The sequence below is a fragment of the Somniosus microcephalus genome, chromosome 3, assembly GCF_052327205.1.
Source record: "Somniosus microcephalus isolate GS21.2 chromosome 3, FLI_Smic_1.0, whole genome shotgun sequence".
Lineage (NCBI taxonomy): Eukaryota > Metazoa > Chordata > Chondrichthyes > Squaliformes > Somniosidae > Somniosus > Somniosus microcephalus.
Genome location: NC_140989.1, coordinates 43,726,312 through 43,751,469, shown reverse-complemented (window position 1 = coordinate 43,751,469; position 25,158 = coordinate 43,726,312). Strand labels below are relative to the sequence as shown.

Here is a 25,158-nt window from a genome sequence, read left to right as displayed (position 1 = left end):
AACTATAGACCGGTTAGCCTAACATCTGTGGTAGGTAAAATTTTGGAGTCCATTATTAAGGAGACAGTAACAGGACATTTGGATAATCATAATTTAATAGGACAAAGTCAGCATGGTTTTATGAAGGGGAAGTCATGTTTGACAAATTTGCTGGAGTTCTTTGAGGAAGTAACATATAGGGTGGATAAAGGGGAACCAGTGGACATAGTGTATTTAGACTTCCAAAAGGCATTTGACAAGGTGCCACACAAAAGATTATTGCTTAAGATAAAAAATCATGGGATTGGGGGTAATATTCTGGCATGGATAGAGGATTGGCTATCTAACAGAAGGCAGAGAGTTGGGATAAATGGTTCATTCTCAGACTGGCAATCAGTAACTAGTGGTGTTCCGCAGGGGTCAGTGCTGGGTCCCCAACTCTTTACAATCTATATTAATGATTTGGAGGAGGGGACCGAGTGTAACATATCAAAGTTTGCAGATGATACTAAGATGGGAGGGAAAGTAGTGAGTGAGAAGGACATAAAAAACCTGCAAGGGGGCATAGACAGGCTAAGTAAGTGGGCAGAGATTTGGCAGATGGAATACAATACTGGAAAGTGTGAGGTTATGCACTTTGGTAGGAAAAATCGTAGAGCAAGTTATTATCTTAATGGCAAGAAACTGGAAAGTACTGTAGTACAAAGGGATCTGGGGGTCCTGGTGCACGAAACTCAAAAGGTTAGTATGCAGGTGCAGCAAGTGATTAAGAAGGCCAATGGAATGTTGGCTTTCATTGCTAGGGGGATAGAATATAAAAATAGGGAAGTATTGCTTCAGTTGTACAAGGTATTGGTGAGACCGCACCTGGAATACTGCATACAGTTTTGGTGTCCATACTTAAGAAAAGACATACTTGCTCTCGAGTCAGTACAAAGAAGGTCCACTCGGTTAATCCCGGGGATGAGGGCTCTTTCAAAACTGAGATGAGGAGGAACTACTTCACTCAGAGGGTGGTAGGTCCACGGAATATGCTGCCCAAAAAGCTGTAGAAGCTACATCATTACATAAATTTAAAACAGAAATAGACAGTTTCTTAGAAGTAAAGGGAATTAAGGGTTACGGGGTGCGGGCAGGAATTTGGACATGAGTCTAGGTTCGGATCGGACATGGCCCTGTGGGTAGCGGAGCGGGCCCAGGGGCCGTGTAGCCTGATCCTGCTCCTATTTCGTGTGTCTAATTCTGTTAGATTCAGGAGATGGTTCTGTGATAGTAGATTGGCGGTTAGGATCAGATCAGCCATGATCTTATTGAATGGCGGAGCAGGCTCGAGGGGCCGATTGGCCTACTCCTGCTCCTATTTCTTATGTTATGTTCTTATGTTCTATCTTCCCCAAACATTTACTCACATCTGTTCTTGTACCGTATTACAATATGAAAATGGGCTATTTTAATTGCACAGAAGAAATAAATTTCAAACCACAAGTGAGTTTAGCATAATCCTGCCACCCAGTAGCATTCCCAGAGATTTGCCGTCACGGCAAGACCAGAACCAACAGTTTATGAAGGGTTATAATGCACAAAGCCATATTTTAAAATTATCATCCTTGTTTTCAAATCCCTCCATGGCCTCACCCCTCCCTATCTCTAATTTCCTCCTGCCCCACAACCCTCTGGGATATTTGCGCTCTCCAATTCTGGCCTCCTGAGCAGCCCCGATTTTAATCACTCCACCATTGGCGGCCGTGCCTTCAACTGCCCTAGGCCCCAAGCTCTGGAATTCCCTCCCTAAACCTCTCCATCTTGCTTTCCTCCTTTAAGATGCTCCGTAAAACCTACCTCTGTCATCGCCCCCAACAACTCCTTATGTGGTTCGGAGTCAAATTTTGTTTGATACCGCTCCTGTGAAGTGCCTTGTGATGTTTTACTATGATAAAGGGCGCTATATAAATAGAAGTTGCTGTTGTTGGGAATTCTGCCATGAGTAACTCACCTCCCGACTCCCCAAAGTCTCTCCACCACCTGCAAAGCACAAGTCAGGAGTGTGATGGAATATGTTGCACGTGCCTGGATGAGTGCCGCTGCAACACTAAGAAGCTCAGTATTATCCAGGACAAAGCAGTCCGCTTGATCAGCACCCCAATCAGCTTAAACAGTCCTCCACCACTGGCGTACCATGGCTACGTGTACTGTCTATCTACAGGATTAACTGCAGCAACTTGCCAAGGTCTCTTCGACAGCACCTCCCAAATCCGCAACCTCTACCACCTGGAAGGACAAGGGCAGCAGCTGCATGGGACCACCACCACCTCCAAATTCCCCAAGTCACACACCATCCTGAATTGGACATCTATCGCCCACCATTCCTTCATTGTCGCTGGGTCAAAATCCTGGAACTCCCTCCTTAACAGCACTGTGGGAAGTACCTTCACCACACGGACTGCAGCGGTTGAAGGTGGCTCACCACCACCACCATCTCAAGGGCAACTAGGGACGGGCAATAAATGCAGTGGCACCCATATTCAGAGAATGAATAAAAAGAGATAAAAGCCCGATTTGAAAAGAAGATTTGCCCAATAAAACAATTGATCCTATTTGAATTGCGTGTTTTTTTTTGAAAAGCGATTTTTTTCCCCCTTCACATGGTGAACCTAGCACCTCGACATGGATTTTCAATAAATGCAACAGAGGAGGGAAGGACAATGGAAATGAAGAAAGTACTGAATGGTGCCAAACTAAAAATGTTAAAGCACATTTAACTTTCAAACAATACAACAATGTTCAAAGCAGAAACATCATGAAAAAGTTAAATTGCTTAACACAACCAAAAGTGATTACATACATTTTTGCTTCAGCGGCTATTTCAAAATTGATAGCCTCCAGTGCCGATCCCAAAAAAGCTATATAGAACATAATGGAACATTACTCAAAGATCAGTTCACTGTATTTAATGTCATCTATTATTCTGCCCCACCCACCATCCTCAAGAAACAGTAAAAGGATTGTGCATGGGAATGTCACTGGACAAATTTGAAAAATGCAGATGTAGTTAGACTAATAATCTGAAGGTTATTCACCTTCTAGAAAATACATTAAGGGAGCTCGTGGCATTACAAACAGCTTTCTGGTTCCATTCCTGACATCCCCAAAGAAGAAATTCTAAATAAAATTGTATTTGCGGAAATGTTCAATCGTTTACAGCGGCTAATTTTCATTTAAAAAAGGTAAATAGGACTGGAGGCCGAACAAATCACAAGCTTCAGCAGTGCCGATCTGGACAACTATCCAAAGGCCTAAAAACTGACACTCAAAGTTTGCTGCTCTAGACATTAAAAAAGTTGCATCAATCTTGGCCTACTCCAATAGGCTGGCAAGGTTGGGGGTTAGAAAAATGGAGATCACTCCTTGCCTGCAAGTGCTCAATCTCACATAAGCAAATTAGCAGGTAGTAGCAGCAGCAGTACATGTAGTAAGCACTGGTGTCAGGCTCTCCTTGACTCCTAGCAAAAACTATATAGGGACCTAAAGGGTATGCGTTTTTTTTAATTTTTTTAAAAAGGTACATGTATGTTTGTATGAGAGAGAGAGAGAGAGAGAGAGAAAAAGGAGAGAGAGAGAGAGAGAGAGAGAGAGAGTTTGGAGCAATTGCTAAGTTTCATTTAGCTACCATTTTAATATAGTCAGTAACTTATTTATCTGCCTAACTTTTCATTATACATGAATTTACTCCAAAATACCAAAATTCGGAGGAATCTGATTAAAACCATTTCAACATGGGAGTTAGTGGTCATCCAAGTCAAACAGGATATGCAGTTTTCATACTGGATATTTTCTGTCACTTTTGAAATCTAAAATGCCACTGCACAGAAAAGGATTACCCATATGATGTCTCATAGCAGTTTCAGAATTAGCGACACTGCTTCACTGCCACCTACTGGTTTCTCGGTCCATTTTTTAAAATCATGAGATTGGGGAGGGAGGAAAATGGAGGGAAAGGAAGGAGTTGGGACAAAAATGCACAAAGCTGCAAAATTGAATGTGAAATTATTTACAAAGTACAAAGACCAGAAGTTTATCTAACATTGCAGTTTTTTGGTAAATATTGGAGACAGATCGATTTGTAAAAAAAGTGCTTTCCCATTTTTGCAGCCTACAGTGAAGCCAATTATTTATTTCAAACAAGTTAAATGAGCAATAGCAATGCTTCATGCTATTATTCCAGTTTGGGGGCCAGAGCAGAAAAATGCAGATTTTCCTTTAACACGCCATACATTTAAAGAAATGGGAAAAATTTCTGATCATCCAATCAAAGGATCAAAGAAGTCAAATCATCAACATCCCAACCTTTTGCATACATTGGCTGCAGAGATAGTGGATGCATTGGTTGCAATATACCAAAATTCTCTGGACTCTGGAATGGTCCCAGCGGATTGGAAAACCGCAAATCTAACACCCCTAGTTAAGAAAGGAGGGAGACAGAAAGCAGGAAACTATAGACCAGTTAGCCTAACATCCGTCGTTGGGAAAATGCTGGAGTCCTTCATTAAGGAAGCAGTAGCAGGGCATTTGGAAAATCAATGCAGTCAGGCAGAGTCAGCATGGCTTTATGAAAGAGAAATCACGTTTAACAAATTTGCTGGAGTTCTTTGAGGATGTAACGAGCAGGGTGGACAAATGTGAATCAGTAGATGTGGTGTATTTGGATTTCCAGAAAGCATTCGATAAGGTGCCACATAAAAGGTTACCGCATAAGATAAGAGCTCATGGAATTGGGGATAATATATTACCATGGATAGAGAATTGGCTAACTAACAGAAAGCAGTGTGTCGGGATAAATGGGTAATTTTCCGGTTGGCAAACGGTAACTAGTGGGGTGCCACAGGGATCAGTGCTGGGGCCTCAACTATTTACAATCTACATTAATAACTTGGATGACAAGTGTAATGTAACCAAGTTTGCGAATGATACAAAGATAGGTGGGAAAGCAAGTTGTGCAGAGGACTCAAAGGGCTGGATTTTGTCAATGGAGAGCTTTTGGAGGCAGGACTCCCACTTTTTGGGTTGTAGTCCCATCTCCATTGACTTGTGGCCAACCCACTATTTTCCCTTGATTGACCTTGTTAAGGCCGCCCAGCAGGCTCAGCAGGCCAATTAAGGGACACCTGGTTACTGGTGACATCAGTGATTGACATTTCATCTGTCAAGAGCTTTTGACAGATGAAAAATCAGCGTTTGACAGCTCTGTGAAGCTGTCAAACACTGACAATCTGTCTAACTTGAGTCCTTCTACTCAGTTAGAGAGCTCTCCAGACCAGAAAGCAGAGGCTGCAGCTTTTGACAGTTCAGCGGCCATTCTGCTTTCTGTGCCGGTGAGCTGAGGGACTCCCGAGAACTGAAGGAAGGAAGCCTGTAGGAGAAAGTAAAAGGTTAAGTAAAAATTAAAACACTTTACACTCACCTCACACACTTATCTCTGCACACATGCACCCATCACTCACCTGCACAACGGACATCTCGACCCCTCCAATCCCTGGAGACCCATGGTCCACCTCGCTAACTTGGCGTGGTTCGGAGCCATCAGGAAGCCCACACTTCAGGGCTAAAAATAGGGATTAGGTAAAAAACTGCCCGTTAACTGGCAGTTAATTGGCACTAATCCCTTTCCCACCTCAGGGAGGGTCCCTGCCTCCTGGGACATTGGCACGGAGGCGGGTTGGGTCCCTGCCCCCCCGATTCTGCAATTTTCCCACCACTCCCGCCTCCAAACCCACCTCCTCGGGGCTTGGAAAATTGAGCCCAAAGAATCGGCAAAGGGATATAGACAGGCTAAGTGAGTGGGCAAACATTTGGCAGATGGAGTATAATGTGGGAAAGTGTGAGCTTATCTACTTTGGCAGGAAAAATTTAAAAAATTATTTAAATGGAGAGAGAGATTACAAAATGCTACAGTTCAGAGGGACCTGGGGGCCCTTGTGCATGAAACACAAAGTTAGCATGCAGGTACAGCAAGTAATCAAAAAGGCAAATGGAATGTTGGCCTTTATTTCAAGGGGGTTGGAGTATAAACAGGAAGTCCTACTACAACTGTACAGGGTATTGGCGAGACCACACCTCGAGTACTGCGTACAGTTTTGGTCTCCTTATATAAGGAAAGATATACTTGCATTGGAGGCAGTTCAGACCATTCACAAAGTTAATTCCAGAGATGAGGGGGTTGACTTATGAGGAAAGGTTGAGCAGGCTGGGCTTATACTCATTGGAATTTAGATGAGAGGTGATCTTAATGAAACATAAGATACTGAGGGGGCTCGACAAGGTAGATGCAGAGAGGATGTTTCCCCTCATGGGGAAATCTAGAACTCGGGGGCAGTTTTAAAATAAAGGGTTGCCCTTTTAGAACCGAGATGAGGAGGAATTTCTTCTCAGGAGGGTCATAAATCTATGGAATTCTCTGCCACAGAGAGCCGTGGAGGCTGGGTCATTAAATACATTTAAGGTGGAGATAGACAGATTTTTGCAAGATAAGGGAGTGAAGGGTTATGGGGAGTGGACGGGGAAGTGGCTTCAAGCCCAAGATCAGCCATGATCTTATTGAATTGCAGGCTCGAGGGGCCAAGTGGCCTAATCCTGCTCCTATTTCTTATGACTTATGTCTTATGAGTAGCAGGCTAAATACGAAGAGATCCACAATCTATTAGTACAAATTAAAACTAGTCAACAAAGTACACATTGGGTATCAGCACAAGTTGAGTGAAAGGACTCCCTATCTCTAATCTCCTTCAGCCCCACAACACCCCCCACCCAGAGATATCTGCACTCCTCTAATTCTGCCCTCTTGAACCTCCCTGATTATAATCGCTCGGTGGCCATGTCTTCAGCTGCCTAGGCCCCAAGCTCGGGAACACTCTTCTTAAACCTCTCCACCTCTCTTTCCTCCTTTAAGATGCTCCTTAAAACCTACCTCTTTGACCAAGTTTTTGGTCATCTGTCCCAATTTATCCTTATGTGGCTTGGTGTCAATTTTTTCGTCTTGTAATACTCCTGTGCAGCGCCTTGGGATGTTTTACTACGTTAAAGGCGCTATATAAATACAAGCGGTTGTTGTGCAGAAATAAGAACTGGGTTCCTCCCCAGTGCCTTAGTTGATAAATGAACAGCCCAGTATAGAACTAACCTATACAGATCAAGAATGCTGATCTGTATGAAGTTAGCCAAGGTCATCCAGGACAGTAGTTGGGGTGCTACAATTGACCTCAACACCCGAGTTAGAGAGGGGAAAAATCAGAGTCCCTGCCCACCATTGCTAGCCAATAATTTCTGCCAGAAACTAAGGCCCCAATTTTAACTGAGCAGGAAACAGGCAGATGGGGGCAAAGGAGAGTGCCACCCCCTCCCATCTTTAATATCCTCCGTATAACTCCAATACCCTTCCCAATATAGTGGATATATATGGCCCAAAAATTACTGCACCCGCCGTTAGTTAGACTTGCCAGTTTAATGGGGACGATATTTTGCGCTGCAAGTTGCTGGAAACGGGAGTTGGAAACGACGCAGAGGGGGCATCCGGGATCTAAGTGAACAGGGCAAGCAACTGTATATCTCCTTAACCAATCGGATTGAAGTTTTCTGAAATGAACAGTGCAAGGTCTGAGCAAGGAAATGAAAGTTAAAATAGTAAATTCAATGTCAAACCAGGTGCAGAGCAAGCGAGAACTAAGAAGTATTAAATAATTTTTTTTTAAATCTCCAACAATTAAAACCTGAAGGAATGAGGCTCCACACTTGCAAGAGTTGATTTTTAGTACCAGAGAGGTTGACTGCTGTGGTGTATGTACCTTTAAGACAGAACTACTTTTACAGCTCCTGTATACTGTAATACCGGCAGTGACCACACCTGTATACAAGCCTTGCGCATGCCTCTGATCCCCCAGTCTTGAAACTACCCTCCTCCAGTAAATACCTGTTAATTGTTAAGTTACAGCATCTGTGTGGTTATTGAAAAACATCATACTCTCAGAATCACGGATCTAACAGTGGCAACGAGTGTCGATTCAAATCTACCTGCAACTCTGCATTTCCCTTAGAGGATTCGCTCTGGGAGGGCGGTGTAAGAAAGTCGAGGCCAGGAACACGGGCATCGACCACGAGCAACCGCCCAGTCGTCCGGCAGAGAGTGAACATTGCAGGGGAGGCTGTGGAGAGCCGGGCTTGGTTCCCCAGCCACGACGATCAGCAAGAGACTAACGACAGGTCCAGCGCAGACCCTTCCCGGACAGCGGCGGCTGGAGCCGACCGACGGCGGAGTGAAAGCCGAGCAGCGTCGACGGGGTAAGACAGAGGGTGAAGCGCACAGGGCGCAGCCGGGGGTTGAAAACCGAGTGGCGTCGAGAGAAAAAAAAATGGAGAGGGTAAAGCAACAGCCAGTTTCAGGACCGAGCAGCGTCGAGATTAAAAAAAAAAAAAAACGCGTAGAGCACAGCTAGGGCTCAAGGGCTGAACAGTGTCCGCGGGGAAAAGAAGGGAGAGCGCGGGAGACGCCATTGAGCCGAGAAGGAGGAGCGCGGGAGACGCCATTTTTAGAAGCCGCAGCGGAGAAGAAGGGCGAGCGTGGGAAGGAAGGAAAGCGTGGGAGACGCCATTTTGTGCCAGCGGAGAAGAAGGGGAAGCGCGGGAGACACCATTTTTGACAGTAAATCACACCCAGGGATGCCGAAGAGTGGCAGTATCTCTACGTTCAACAATGAAGTCGAAGATTGGGCGACATATGTGCAATGTATTGAGGTGTACTGCAGGGCGAATGAAGTGCCAGATGCTAGGAAAGCACTGGTTTTGTTAAATTCCATGGGTGCAAAAACTTATGGGTTACTGCGGAATCTAATAACCCCAGAGAAGCCGGTGAACAAGAATTTCGAAAGCATAGTAGAAATCCTACAGGACCACTTAAACCCCACACCGCTGCTGATAGCAGAATGATTTAAGTTCCATAAAAGGAACCAACACAAAGATGAAAGCAATGCTGAGTACCTAACGGAACTGTGCAAGCTATCTAAACACTGCCAGTTTGGAGCGGGACTAGCAGATACGTTAATGGACAAGTTTGTGTGTGGGCTACAAAGTGAAGGAACCCAGAAACGGCTTCTATCAGAAAAGGATCTTACGCTGGACAAGGCTTTCAGTATGGCAGTATCACACGAAGCAGCCGCAAGGGGCGCTGCAGAGATACAACGGAGACCGCAAGAATATGGCACCAATGAAATGTCCTATGGAACAGGGAAGTGCTATCGCTGCGGCAGAACAACACATGACCAGAAGGATTGTTGGTTCAAGGACCAAGTGTGCAGACAGTGTGGAAAAGTAGGACACATAGCAAGAGTCTGCAGGTCTGGGAAGAAAACCAACAGTAAGAAATCTCCACAGGAGAAGTACAAAAAGGTACACCAGGTGATGGACAGTGGTTCAGACGAGCAGAAAAGTGACACAGACTCCGGAAGCAAGGAGCTGGGTTGTCTGAAACTACATAAGGTAACCAAAATGGAGGATCACCAGACTATCTGGGTTACACTCAAGATAGACGGAGTCCAAGTGAAAATGGAATTGGACACAGGATCAGCCCTAACAGTCATAAACCAAAGGGACTACAAGCAGCTATTTTCACATATACCCTTGAAAGACAGAGATTGTCTTGAAGACGTACATGGGGCAAAAAGTCTACCCCAAAAGGAACAATAAGGGTGAAAGTGACATATAAAGGCCAGGAAATACCTAAAATGGATATATATGTATTGCCAGATGGAGGACCACCACTGCTAGGACGTGAATGGATCCAGAAGATACAATTAGATTGGCATTCCATACAGGCACTGAAGGTTGAGGCCAAAAAGGATGACGACGTCACACCTGGACGACTGTCAAAAATGCTAACTGATGCAAAAGAAGTGTTCCAGGAGGGACTCGGAACACTAAAAGGCATAACAGCAATGATTAAAATAGAGGAAAATGCAAGCCCAAAGTTTCTGAAGGCCAGACCAGTGCCTTATGCAATCAGACCAGCTGGCGAAGCAGAGCTGGAAGGGTTGGAACGTTCAGGAGTACTGTCCAAAGTGGACTGGAGTGAGTGGGCTACACCCATCGTTCCTGTAATGAAGAGGTCGTTGAGTAATACGCCTGGGGAACCAAAGAAGGTCCGCATCTGTGGGGATTTTAAGATGATAGTGAACCCAGTCCTTCACACGGTACAATATCCACTTCCACGAATTGAGGATATTTTCGCCTCGCTATCTGGAGGTAAACGCTTCACCAAAATTGATCTAGTCCAGGCGTACTTGCAAATGGAGGTAGAAGCAGCTTCGAAACAATACCTTACGATTAACACTCAAAGGTCTCTATCAATACAACCGGCTGGTGTTCGGGGTAGCCTCGGCTCCGGCTATCTGGCAAAGGGCAATGGATCAAGTCCTGCAAGGGATTCCAGGGACCCAGTGTTATTTGGACGACATCCTGGTCACGGGCGAAAATGAGAGTGATCACCTCGCCAACTTGGAGAAGGTGCTCACCAGATTAAAGGAGTATGGGCTACGAGCTAATTGCCACAAGTGCAAGTTTTTCCAGAAACAGATCTCGTATTGTGGCCACGTCATCGATGAAGAGGGGTTACATAACTCCCCTGAAAAGATTGAGGCAGTAGTCAAGGCTCCAGCACCGGAAAATGTGTCACAACTGAGGTCGTTCCTCGGGCTGGTAAACTACTACCACAAGTTCTTACCAAATTTGTCCAAGGTATTACACCCACTGAACACCCTACTGCAAACAGGGGTACCATGGAAGCGGAATGACGACCGTCAACGAGCTTTCCAGAAGTGTAAAGAATTGATCACATCAAAAGAGGTGTTGGCCCATTTCAACCCAGCACTACCAATTCGTTTGGCATGTGATGCATCACCCTATGGTATTGGAGCGGTGCTGTCGCACAAATTCCCAGACGGGTTGGAGAGGCCAGTAGCCTTTGCATCTCGGTCACTAACCTCAGCCGAGCGCAACTATGCCCAGATTGACAGGGAGGCCCTCAGCCTAGTATGGGGAGTAAAAAAATTCAACCACTATCTGCATGGGCAGAAGTTCACCTTGCTAACTGACCACCAACCACTTGTCTCCATCTTTAATCCTAAGAAGGGCGTTCCAGTGATGACTGCACAATGGTTACAAAGATGGTCCCTGTTTCTAGGGGCAAATCAATATGAAATAGAATATAAAGGCACGAAACAGCATGGGAACGCTGATGGGCTATCGCGCCTGCCACTGCCTACTGTGGAGGAAGCACCAGCAGTGGACCCTATCGAGATATTTTTGTAGTGTATGTACCCGTCTACCTTTAAGGGAACTATTGAATGTAACCGTTCACCTTTAAGGGAACTACTTTAGGTGTGGCACTATTTGTTTGGCTTCTGTATACTGTAATACCGATAGTGACCACACCAGTATATAAGTGTTGCAGCAGGATTTCTGGGGCAGATTCGCCCGGACCTTCGAATAGTAAAGACCTGTTTGTTTGTTACTTCTGAAGTCTGTGTATTTATTAACTGCACAACCCACAGACTTTACAGTGGCGACGAGTCCGATCGTACCCTGCGGCAAGATTACCAAAAGCAACGAAGAGCGTCGAAGGGAGACAACCGCCCTCGTCGTGCTACCAAAAGAAAACACGAGGCTGCAACAACAGAAAGCAGGAAGACTAACAACAAAAGCTGTATCAGCAACAGGCACTGACTACCCTTCTGCCACGGTGCGGAGTGAGCCGACCAGCAAGAAACAAGGCGGCCGAAGAGACTGTGAGTAGGGGAAGGTGTAGAAGCATCCGGAGGATAAGGGCAGAGCACTCGACCTCGGTCGAGGGGGAGCTGTGCCAGCCAAAAGTCGGGTCCAACGGCGTCGGGTGACAGCCGGACCGCGATCGGCGGGAACAATCCGGGCAGCGACCGCAGCCACGAAGCGCTGAGCCTGCGAGTAGGCGCGGGAAGAGAAACCCAGCCGCAGCCGGGGAGGGAAACACCGGTCTGCGAGAGGGCTGGGGAGGCGAACGGGAACCGTGTGGGTGAGAGCCGGGTGCGGAGAGAGAGACTGCGAGGAGCCGGTCCAGCGGCTGAGCTGTTCTCCACCAATGGGGTACCCAGGGCCGGTAGCATCGAACGTGCGGGTGAGAGCGACAGAGCCGGGTACGGAGAGAGAGACTGCGCGAGAGCCAGTCCAGCGGCTGAACTGTCCTCCGCTAACGGGGTGTACCCAGCGCCGGTAGAGCCGTGCGGGCGGGAGGAAAAGACATAGCCGAGTAAGGGGAGCTGTGCGGTAGCCAGCCAGCGGCTGAACCTGTCCGCTGTGGGGGAAGCGTACCCCTTCCACCGGGAAGAAACGCAGGAAGCCGCCATTAGGCGGAGGAGAAGACGCCAGAAGCGGGAAACCGCCATTGAAGTGGGCGGGGCGAGAAAGGAAGAGCGGGAAACCGCCATTTTTGCGGGAAAACCGCCATCTTGATTGACATACCGCCATTGAAGTGGGCGGGGAGAGAAGGAAAGAGCGGGAAACCGCCGATTTCGCAGGAAAACCGCCATCTTAGAAACAAATAAATAAATAAGAAATACTGGTGCTGCTGCCAAGGGAAGAAAGATGCCTAAGCGAGGGAATATTAACGACTTTAATTCTGAAATAGAAGACTGGGCCACGTACGTGGAATGCATAGAGATCTATTGCGAAGCCAACAAAATAGAGGAAGACGACAAGGCAATAACATCGCTAAACTCGATGGGGGCAAAAACATACGGGCTCTTGAAGCATCTAATAGCACCAAATAAACCAGCGGATCAGACCTTCGAAGAGATTGTGGCTGTGCTGAAGGACCACTTGAACCCCACACCGCTGATGCTGGCTGAACGATTCAAATTCTACGCAAGAACGCAGAAGAAAGACGAAAGCAATGCGGAATACTTGGTCGAACTGCGTAGGCTAGCGAAATACTGCCAGTTCGGAGGGAATCTGACAGAAGCGCTGCGGGACAAGTTCGTATGCGGATTGTCCAAAGAAGGGACGCAGAAGCGACTACTGGAAGAGAACGACCTCACACTGGACAGGGCTGCATCGCACGAAGCCGCAGCGAAAGGAACGGCGGAAATGCAACTAAAGGCGGCGGCACTCGGGGTGGACCAAATTACTTCAAGCACAACAAAATGCTACCGTTGTGGGAAGACAACGCATGACCAGAATCAATGCTGGTTTAAGAACCAAGAGTGTAGGAAATGTGGCAAACTGGGTCACATCGCGAAGGTATGCCGGTCCGGGAAAAAGATCAATAATCAAAGGAAGCCACCACCAGAAAAGTACAACAAGGTACACAAGGTGGCTGAGAAGAGTTCAGATGAACAGAATTCAGACTCAGACCCAAACAACCAGGAGCTGGGTAGTCTGAGAATCCACAATGTGGGTAAAGAAACGGATCTACAGGCCATCTGGGTCATACTAAAAATAGCTGGAGTCCAAGTAAGAATGGAGCTGGACACTGGATCAGCTCTATCAGTCATCAACCGAAGGGACTACCACCGGCTATTCTCTCACATACCTTTAAGAAATACCAAGTTCGTATTACAGACATACACGGGGCATAACGTATACCCCGTGGGGAAAATAAGAGTCAAGGTGAGAGATAGGGGTAAAGAACACCCAAGAATGAGCTTGTACGTATTACCTGAGGGAGGACCACCACTTCTAGGACGGGAGTGGATTAAGAAAATAGACATGGAATGGCATTACCTAAAAGCCATAATGAGGGAGGACTCGGTGCAAGCTATTAGCTCAGATTCTGAAATGGATGATGATAAGACCAAGTCGAAAACGAAGACATGCAGAAGGACTTATGGTACCAAGAAGAATAAAGCTGCAGAGCAGAACTCCAGGTTGACAGAGAATTCTGAGCCTGTTCAAGCAAAGGATTCATCCATGACGGAAGAACACCGAGCTCGGACGCAAACTTATGTCAAAGTACGACAACAATTAGAACAGTTGAGTGACCGTCTCGTACAGGAGATGAAAAATATGGAAAAGTTCTGGGACACCGAATGGGGGAACCTGGAAAGACTACAGAGACAGCTAGCTCAAGCAGAGAGCGACCATAGAGCCATCATGGTCAAATACCAATCACATTCCCCTGATGCTGTTCAGGAACTAGAATATTTACAGAATGAACCAAAGGAAGAGGAATCTTCAGGGAGCCAGGATTTTATTCCAGTTCTTCTTTACGACTCCTTACAAGCAGAGTGTGAGAAGTTGAAAGAACAGTATGAACAGGCCCAGGCTACAATTCAGGAGGGGGTTAACTCGGCAGCCTCCGAAAAGTTAGTTTCAGTAGAAGCATATGAACAACTAAAGGTTGAACATGAGCAAGAAGTCCAAAGGCTGCAGGAAATTCTTGATGAGCTCAAGGCCAAGACAGACTCATCGATAGAAGCTCCATCCATAGATGAGCAATTAGAGGTGAAAATCATGGCAGAGCATGAAAGACAGGATGTCCAAGAACTTATAAAAACATTGAAGGACACCCAAGACAAATATGAGGCGGCAATGTCCGAGGTTCAACAACTTGAAGAACAGATTCAACTGGGAATCCTTTCAGTGGAAGAACAGGACACTGTAAGAATGGTCCCTGAACATGAACTAGAGAGCATCAGGGCGCAACTTTTCCGAGCGCTGAAAGCCAAAGTTCAAGAGGAACGTAAGGTGGAAGTATTGGAGAAAGAGGTGGATGAAATGGAGAAGACTCTGATCCACCGTGTTCCCAGGGAAGAGTTAACGGTCGGCCAACTCCTTCATATGCTGAAGGACAAGACTTTGCAAGGGGAACAATCTGAGCACGAGCTTCAATCTTCAGGGGGAACGAGTTCGGAGCTCTCAAAAGTCACGGAGATAGCTGAGGTGGCAACACAAATTTTACAAGGATGCCAAAAGTACGTTGAATCACGTCAAGGTGAACAGAAGAAGGTGGAAACCGTTACTTCAGTAGTAGGGTTAAATAGCCTGATAACGCAATTACCGATGGAAAGGAAGGTATTGAACTCACAAATGAGGTCCGTCGTGAAGGAATGGCAGATAACCCAGGAAGAGCGGGATGAATATGAATGCATGAAGGCGGCTTTTCAAGAAAGATGTTTAGGGAAGGAACCACCGTCAGCTAACGTCCAGACGGGTGAGGAGGATGAAGAAGTCTCTCTCGCTGGCCTAGCTCAGGACAAACCTGAATATTACCATGACCTGTTGAGTGACACTGAATATTATGAGGATGTGGTCTGCCCAGCTTGTGATGAAAACTCTCAAAGTGCTGAAATCCGGATGAAGCACTTAAGGTCTAAGGAACGTAGAGTTGGTGGCGCTACAGCTGGCAGCCGAGAAAGGAGCTCCGAGAGTTTCAAAAAGGCAGAAAAGAAAAAGAAGCAGAAGACAATAACTGTCTAAAATATTAGCACTTCTACCATTCCAGGCGGGACATTACGGAAGGAGCTAAATTAGTTGAAAAACTGGAAAATGTCAAGACAGCCAGTTGGTTGTAAAAGTCCGCACTGCTGGTTCAACAGGATGAAAGTTCAAGCTGTTACGTCAAGAAAAAGGCTATGGAGGAGTCACGCTAGCCAGGTGAACTGGCTACACCAAAGAAATGTTGTTCGGAATGAGTCAAGATCAGAGACTGAATCTATGAACTGTTTCCGCAGAGACGGAACCTGTGAACTGTTTCCACCGAGATTATATTTGTAAATTGTTTTATATGACATTGACTCCACCGAGATTATATCTGTAATTTGTTTTATAGGAAGTTGAAGATATGTATGTTTAACGGGGACTCAAGTAATAAGCTAAAAAGGGAGGATTGTAGTGTATGTACCCGTCTACCTTTAAGGGAACTATTGAATGTAACCGTTCACCTTTAAGGGAACTACTTTAGGTGTGGCACTATTTCTTTGGTTTCTGTATACTGTAATACCGATAGTGACCACACCAGTATATAAGTGTTGTAGCAGGATTTCTGGGGCAGATTCGCCCGGACCTTCGAATAGTAAAGACCTGTTTGTTTGTTACTTCTGAAGTCTGTGTATTTATTAACTGCACAACCCACAGACTTTACAATTTTATTCATCAATAATTGAACGATTGCCAGTAACGAACGCGGATATAGAGAAGGAGACCCGCAATGATCCGGCGCTGTCTCAGGTATATGATTTGACGGTGAGGGGATGGCCAACACATGGCGACTCACTGTTGCCAGCATTCTCATCCAGAAGAGAACAGCTGTCAGTATGCCAGGGGACAGTGATGTGTGGATCCAGAGTGGTGATTCCACCCAAGTTAAGGGAGAGAGTGCTAAATGAGCTACATGAAGGTCATCTTGGGGGGGGGGGGGGGGGGGGAGTGAAAATGAAAAGCCTTGCTAGGGCTTGTGTGGTGGCCGGGAATCGATCAACAAATCGAAGACCTAACTAAGAGCTGCTCAGGATGCCAGAAGGTCCAAAATGCACCACATGTCCCTCTACACCCATGGGAGTGGCCCTCCTCTCCATGGCAACGGGTGCATATTGATTTCGCTGGTCCATTCATGGACTCAATGTTCTTAATAACAGTGGATGCTCACTCGAAGTGGCCGGAGGCGATAAAAATGTCCTCAACCACTACAGAGAAAACGATTGCAGTCCTACGGACCATATTTGCCAGAAACGGTTTACCAGAGCAGATTTGCTCTGATAATGGACCACAGTTTGTGTCCGAAGAGTTTCGAAAATTTATGAGAAGGAATGGGGTAAGGCATTACACATCCGCCCTGTATCATCCAGCCACAAATGGATTGGCTGAGAGGTTCGTACAAACCTTTAAGAAGGCGATAAAGGCCATGCGCGACGATGAAATTCCACTACAGCATAAGGTGGACAATTTCTTATTAGCCTACCGAAACGCGACACATGCCGTTACCAACCAGACCCCGGCCATGATGTTCTTTAACTGAAGGTTGAGATCTCGTCTGGACTTGCTAAGACCAAATGTGCGAAGAAATGTTGAGGACAAACAATTCCAGCACATCAATGAGAAGCCGACAAGGAGCTTCAATGTAGGACAACCAGTCTTGGCCCGTGACTATCGAACAGAGAAATGGCAAGGGGCCATTAATGTACACAGTGGATGTCGGGGAGAACATTGTGAGACGCCACGTCGATCAGATCTTAGCGTCACAGGAACGAGTCAACCCCATGTCTCGAGTACCTGGGGATGAACCCTGACATACCGGTAGCATCTACCTCAGAACCAGTAGCAGTGGAACCCGATGAAAAGGGGCCAGAATCGCCTCTGCACCAAGAACAAGAACCTCAGGAAAGGCGCTATCCCGAAAGGGTCAGGAAGCCGCCCCAAAGACTGAATCTATCAATGGACTATTGTTGTTTAATGTACATGTTAAAGTGTTAATTGTTATTTGAATATTAGGGGTACTACTAATCTAAAAGGGGAGGAATTGTGGTGTATGTACCTTTAAGACAGAACTACTTTTACAGCTCCTGTATACTGTAATACCGGCAGTGACCACACCTGTATATAAGCCTTGCGCATGCCTCTGTACTCCCAGTCTTGAAACTACCCTCCTCCAGTAAATACCTGTTAATTGTTAAGTTACAGCATCCGTGTGGTTATTGAAAAACATCATACTCTCAGAATCACGGATCTAACAACTGCCAGTAATTAACACTTACCACGGCGTGAAAGGGAACTTTAGGCTGAAATGGACAAACCCTAAATTACTGTGGTGAGTTTACTTAGCATCCACCATGAAAATACAGGAACCTCATGCTAGTCAATGCATTTGAATGAGAAGCCAGACAGTGAGATGCCATTTTTGCAAAACTAATTGCGGAGCGGTGCATCTCCGACAGCAAGTTCGATTTCCACGTTTAATCGTGCATCTGCCCTTGCCTGAAGTTGCTGTACCATTTGCACATAAATAATGGCAAGCGCCATTAGCCTCACCGTTACCTTGATGGCAATATTTTGAGCCAATGTACTGTGGTGCCCATTACGGTATATATAGAGATATATATATTACATAATATTTAGAGAAAGGATACAACGAATGATACCAGAAATGAGGTTAGCGTTAAGAAAGGCTTAAAAAATGGGGCATTTTTCCAATTAGCAGAGGGAGTGTAAGGAAGGATCTAATAAATGTTTACAAAATTATGAAAGGCTTTGAGAGGGTAAAGCATGAAAGATAATTTTCACTGGTTGATGAATCTCTAACAAGGGACAGACTCAGGATCAAAACTAAAAGAATGAAGAGGGACATTAGAAGAAAGATTTTTTACAGACAGTGATCACAAGTGGCTAATGTGGCGGCATAAAAGGATAAAAATAAAAGGATGCCAAAAGAAAGGATTTGGATTTACCAGGAATGACAAGTGCTCACCATATGAGGTGCCGGATAGACAGTAAATGGGCTGCGTATTTTCACATTGGGTAAAGATGGTCAAGATTATGAAGATAATACTTCATAACATCCCAGCATTTTAATTCATAGTGACAATTTTTAAATTTTTCTTCCAACTTCCCTCTTAGTTTTGATCCAGATTCAGCAGCTTGATTCTTGAATGGGACCCCTTAACCAAGCAGGGCTTTTCTTACATTGATAAATATTTTACTGGTTTCACAAAGAGGCTTCTGCACTAAATTCAGCAGTGATAAATGAAAACACTTAAGACAGAGAACGGACAAGACTCCATTTTTTTTTTTTACATTTAGTCTTGTATTCTAGACCCCCAAACCACTGGGAAACTGGCTATTTCTATTGATCATGTCCAATACTGTCAGTATTTTAAACACTTTGCTCAAATCGCCCCTGCTGTAATGAACATAACATAGCACGCCTCTGGCTCCAGCCCCATCAGCCTTCTATTGGCTGCACGCTCAGACTCAGTTGAGTGGTTCACAACCCTTGACCCCAGAACATGGACTTCAAAATCCTCACTTCCAAATCCCTCCACGGTTTCACCCCACTTAAGCGGAGTAATCTTCACTAGCTACGCATTTAAGAATGTAATCCATTAGTACTGGATTACCACTTACTGGCCTCGCCCCCTGCCTCCTCACCAGTTTTTTCACTACACCATTGGAGGTTGAACTTTTGTCATCTTTGGAAAACAATCCCCAAGCCATTCTGCCTTGCTTCAAAAGCTTCTCTTTAACTATACCTTCCGTTCCCCTTCCCTTTAGATTTCCTGCCTCCCGACATTACAACAGTGACTACACTTCAAAAGTACTCCATTGGCTGTAAAGTGCTCTGGGATGTCCCGGAGGTCAGGAAAGGTGCTCTTGAAATGCAAGTCTTGCTTTCTTTCTTTCCATTCAACCCTCATATTATTGCTTAAACATTCTCCTACATGAGGGGAACTATAAAAAAAATGCAAAGTATCATTGTTGCATTTAGTGCTATGCACAATATTTCCATCAAGCAACAATATCAGATCTACAGCACTATTCCACTCTCTGCCTGCTATTGAAGCAGTAAATACGGGTTTAACTTTCCTTACAGCTGGTTAATTATTATATTTCAACAACGTTAAAACCAATTATGTTGGCCATGTGACTGACTGATGCACAATGTTTAACTTGAGACCCAAGCGGCTCTCCTCCCCCAATCAGTTATTGCCAAGAATGGTTTTTCCCCCTGGGAGGAGGAAAGGGATGAGGGCAGAGAAATTAATTCTTAAATTTGAACTCTAAAAAGCTTTGGGAAAGATAAAGCAATTTTGAAATGCTGTTGCTCAGTCCATAGTTCGATAGCTTTGAATAGCCAAAAAGTCTATTTATTTAAAATGTAAGTGAGCAATTACGACCTGTGTCAGACCAAAACACTGTTAAACTTAAGAACATGAAATGCAGTTTGTTGTCACTTTCATTGTGGAGAAATGTGAAGTTATCCACTTTGGTAGGAAAAATAGAAAAGCCAGAGTATTTTTTAAATGGAGAGAGATTGGGAAATGTTGGCACACAGAGGGACCTGGGTGTCCTTGTACACGAATCACTGAACGTTAACATGCAGGTACAGCAAGCAATTAGGAAAGCAAATGGTATGTTGGCCTTTATTACAAGAGGATTTGAGTATAAGAGTAAAGATGTCTTACTGCAATTATACAGGGCCCTGGTGAGACCACACCTGGAGTATTGTGTAGAGTTTTGTTTTCCTTACCTAAGGAAGGATATACTTGCCATAGAGGGAGTGCAATGAAGGTTCACCAGACTAAAGCCTGCAACTCTGCCGATGCACTTTATTATGGTCATATTTATGCTAATATATATGTACAAATGTATGTTGAAATGTTTAAGTGTCCTAATCCAAATTGTACACTCTCGGGAGCCGCAAGCCTACATTCCGTTGTACTGCACTTGTGCACTAACAATGACAATAAAAGTTGATTTGATTTGGTTCCTGGGATGGGGGGATTGTCCTATGATTGAGTAGACTAGGCCTATATTCTCGGGAGTTTAGAAAAATGAGTGGTGATCTCATTGAAACATACAAAATTCTTACAGGACTTGACAGGGCAGATGCAGGGAGGATGTTTCCCCTGGCTGGGGAGTCTAGAACCAGGGGTCACAGTCTCAGAATAAGGGGTCAGCCATTTAGGACTGAGAGGAGGAGAAATTTCTTCACTCAGAGGGTGGTGAATCTTTGGAATTCTCTACTCCAGAGGGCTGTGGAGGCTCAGTCGTTGAGTATATTCAAGACAGAGATCGATAGATTTTTGGATATTAAGGGAATCAAGGGATATGGGGATAGTGCAGAAAGTGGAGTTGAGGTAGAAGATCAGCCATGATCTTATTGAATGGAGGAGCAGGCTCGAGGGGCCAAATGGCCCACTCCTGCTCCTATTTCTTGTTATGACTTTGTTCCAAACAAGGGTGCTCCCCATGTCTGTTAAGTAGTTGAAGCATAAATCATCTAAATAATCTCAACAATTCTGATTTTTCACAGTTAACCCACACTACACGATCCCCTTGCATACATTATCAATGCACAGTAATAGAAATCATTTCAGAGTTGTAGCTTACTTGTAATGTGCGTAGTTCCTCTTTCTGTATCCTCTTCAGACTTAAAACAGCATCTTGATTCTCTGTAACAAGACAGCAGTTGTCCTGAGTCACCACAAGCGTGAAAAGCATTTATAGTCATTCAATAAGTTTGTTCGGTCTTCCTTTCTTTCCCAGTTCAAATAGTCAAATGTGCTCTTAACGCAATGGTAATTAATACAAAAAGGGGGGGGGGGGGTTGCGGGGGAGGCAAGACTCCCAGAGTGGTAGGCACACTCATTTACTTTCAGCAAATTCATCAACATTCATGCTCTAGCACTCCTTCAATGAGTGGAAATGTCAAAAGAAAAAAGCACAGTAGACAAGTTTCCAGTTGATTAAACTGAACTACCACAAAAGCGCCAAGCTTTGATGGATATTTTACAGATGTCACTTCAAAATATCAGCAAAGTAGAAGTGAGCAAAATCAGTTCCGAGATTCCCTTTTACTCGACTACTGCTGATTAACTTCAAGGTCATTTGGAGGAAGAGGGTTTAAAAAAAATTTTAAAAAACAAACTTTAAGTACATGTTCCTGAACATTGTGGCACTATTATATTTGCAGTTGTATATTTTTTGGCAAATTTATCCCAGCTCAACAGGTTAGTTATACCTTGAAATGAAAGATCAAGTAACATAGACCATAGACATTTTAAACCATTCTGTATGCTATCACAGTATACTTCCTTAGAATTTTCTTATCCATTTAATTATATCTAGACAAACTTCAGAAAGCAAGGAAATCCTACACTTTACAAATGATCAAAAGCAAAATTTGCCAAAATGTAAACTTTTACTTTCCTTTGCTAAAACCCAGTTCTGCCACACCACCAACCCCCGGCCCCACACATTACTTCAGCTCAGCCACTCACCCCTTCAAATTCCAGAATGGAACAGTCCCTTAAAATTTTAAGCTCTCTTCTGAAGAATCTGGCTTGACATTTTCTCTTGTTGGTCCATAAACTGATGTAACCATAGCAGCTAACCAGCAGTCTATTCTGAACTGTTCAGTTCTTTCAAACACTGATGCTGGCTCTCTGCCTGTGAACTGCTACACTTTTTTGCAGTTTGGCAGGAGGGGGGGGGGGGGGGGGGGGGGGAGCGGTGGGGGAAAGAGAAGATTGAAGTTGGGAAACTGCTCTACTGCACTTTGGATTTGCCAAATTAGCTGCAGAACAGAGACACCTAGCAAGGAGTTACAAAGCTGCAGTCAAATCAAAAGGACTCCTACGCCATAAACAATTGGAGCAGTTTCAGAAAATAACTTTGGCCTTCAGCTCACTGCCACGTATTAAAGTATTTAGGCCTCGATTTCCCAAATTCAGTGCCGACGTCAACCCATTCATTTTAAATGGGTTACCGTCAACATTTAAAAAAACAGAAAATCTAGGCCTCCGTGTTCAAGTCAGAGATGGCATGACAAACAAAAAAACCAAAAAGTTTGCAACCTTTCCCCAAGTCAGAGGAGGGGAATGTGCAGCAGAAATGATGTGCAGCAAAGAAGTAATTTATTCTTAGGCTGAACAGAAGCTCCATATAATTACTCAACAAATGTTGACCAGTTCCATCATGATCAGCTAGAGGTGCCAACCATCCCAGATTGTCCAGCAGTCTTCCGGAATGGAAGGTGAATCTGCCGGGCACCGTTGCTAGCGACCCGGCAGAGTCCCAGTAGTATTAGTGGCCGTACACAATAGCGACCGTATCGAATGGAGCACATCCGAGAGGACTTCCTGCCAGCGGGAGATAGGGAGGCCCTTGGTCCTTAGAGCTAGAGTGACTGCTTTCCATACTGTCCCGTTCTCTCGCTCCACTTGGCCGTTACCCCAGGGGTTGTAGCTGGTGGTACGGCTCGTGGCGATCCCCCTGGACAGCATGTACTGGCGTAGCTCTTCACTCATGAAGGACGCCCCCCTATCCGTATGGATGTAGCTCGGCATACCGAACAGGCAGAACAGGCTGTTGAGGCATTTAATGACCGTGGCGCTGGTCATGTCTGGGCAGGGGAAGGCGAATGGGAACTGGGAGTATTCGTCCACAATGTTCAGGAAGTAAACATTGCGGTCGACGGACGGGAGGGGGCCCTTGAAATCTAAGCGGAGCCGCTCAAAGGGCCGTGTAGCTTTGATTAAGTGGGCTCTATCTGGGCGGTAGAACCGAGGCTTGCACTCAGCGCAAGTGCGGCAGTTCCTGGTCAGGGACCGAACTTCCTCAATCGAGTAGGGTAAGTTACGGGACTTTATGAAGTGGAACAGCCGCGTGACCCCTGGGTGGCAGAGGTCGTTGTGGAGGGTCTGTAGCCGATCCCCGGTGGCGCTGGCACACATCCCTCGTGAGAGGGCGTCAGGGGATTCGTTAAGGGCCCCTGGCCGGTAAATGATGTCGTACTCGAAGGTGGAGAGCTCGATCCGCCACCTAAGAATCTTATCATTTTCAATCTTCCCCCTCTGTTTATTATTGAACATAAACGCTACTGACCGCTGGTCGGTAAGTAGGGTGAAGCGTTTGCTGGCTATGTAGTGGCGCACTGCCTCCACGATGGCTTGGGCCTCCTTTTCCACGGAGGAGTGTCTGATCTCGGGCCCTTGGAGGGTCCTCGAGAAGAAAGCTACGGGCCGCCCCGCCTGGTTGAGGGTGGCCGCCAAGGCGAAGTCAGACGCATCACTTTCCACTTGAAATGGAGTGTTCTTGTCCACTGCCTGTAGCGTGGCCCGCTCAATATCCTGCTTAATGCTTTTGAAGGCGGCGTGGGCCTCAGCAGAGAGCGGGAAAGAGGATGCTTTCAAGAGGGGGCGGGCTTTGTCGGAGTAGTTGGGGACCCATTGGGAATAATAAGAAAATAACCCCAGGCATCTTTTCAGTGCTTTGGGAGTGTTGGGCAGGGGCAGCTCCCGTAGGGGGCGCAATCGGTCGGGGTCTGGTCCGATTTCCCCATTCTCCACCACGCTGCCTAGTATGCAGAGGCGCGTGGTGTTGTAAACGCACTTGTCCTCGTTGTAGGTGAGGTTGAGTTTTTGTGCGGTTTTCAGGAACCTCTCGAGGTTCGAGTCGTGATCCTGCTGGTTGTGACCGCAGATGGTGACGTTGTCGAGGTAGGGGAAGGTTGCCTGCAAGTGGTGGTCATCGACCATGCGGTCCATCTCCCTCTGGAAGACCGAGACCCCGTTCGTCACCCCAAAGGGGACTCTGAGGAATTGGTAGAGGCGTCCGTTTGCCTCGAAGGCGGTGTACGGGCGGTCCTCTGGTCTGATAGGGAGCTGGTGGTACGCTGACTTGAGGTCGATGGTGGAGAACACCCGGTATTGGGCGATTTGGTTCACCATTTCTGATATGCGGGGTAGCGGGTAGGCGTCTAGTAGGGTGTACCTGTTGATCGTTTGACTATAGTCGATCACCATCCGTTTCTTCTCGCTACCCCTTACCACTACCACTTGGGCGCGCCACGGGCTGTTGCTGCGTTCAATAATGCGCTCTTTCAGGAGCCTGTCTACCTCGGTCGCGATAAACCGCCTGTCCTCCCAGCTGTACCTCCTGCTTTTGGTCGCTATTGGCCGGCAGTTAGGGGTAAGGTTCGCGAATAGCGAAGGCGGCTTTACCTTCAGGGTAGCCAGACCACACACTGAGGGGCGGCTGGGACCCACCGTACTTGAGCGTGATGCTTTGGTGGTTGCACTGGAAATCCAGGCCCAAGATCACGCTCGCACATAGGTTCTTCATGATTAATACTTTAAAATGATCATATACAGTTCCGTTAATGCACAATTGTACCGTGCAGTAACCCAGAATGGTCGATGTCTGGGTTTTGTCAGCCATAGAGATGGTACCCTGAGTAGGGACCACCTTTAGGGAGAGTTGTTGTGCCAGTTCTGGGTGGATAAAGCTCTCCGTGCTTCCACTGTCAATTAAGCATTTAACCCGGCACCCGTTTACCTCGATGTCCACCATTGATCTGGATAGCGGGTGCGGCCTGGTCTGGTCCACTGTGACCGATGCCACTGTAGGGCCCTGATCGATACAAGATGGCGTCCACGCTGTCTGCTCACAAGA

At 45.9% G+C, this 25,158-nt stretch overlaps 1 protein-coding gene across 2 annotated transcripts in view; it reads right to left on the bottom strand.

Moving 5' to 3' along the window:
* The window catches only part of fmn2b (formin 2b), a 583,001-nt gene that overhangs the window by 402,165 nt on the left and 155,678 nt on the right, over positions 1–25,158 (bottom strand). For both annotated transcript variants that reach the window (XM_085980275.1, XM_085980276.1), the window contains exon 5: positions 21,094–21,155. In XM_085980275.1, the coding sequence (XP_085836401.1) occupies positions 21,094–21,155 (62 nt within the window). The remainder of the gene's footprint in view (positions 1–21,093; positions 21,156–25,158) is intronic.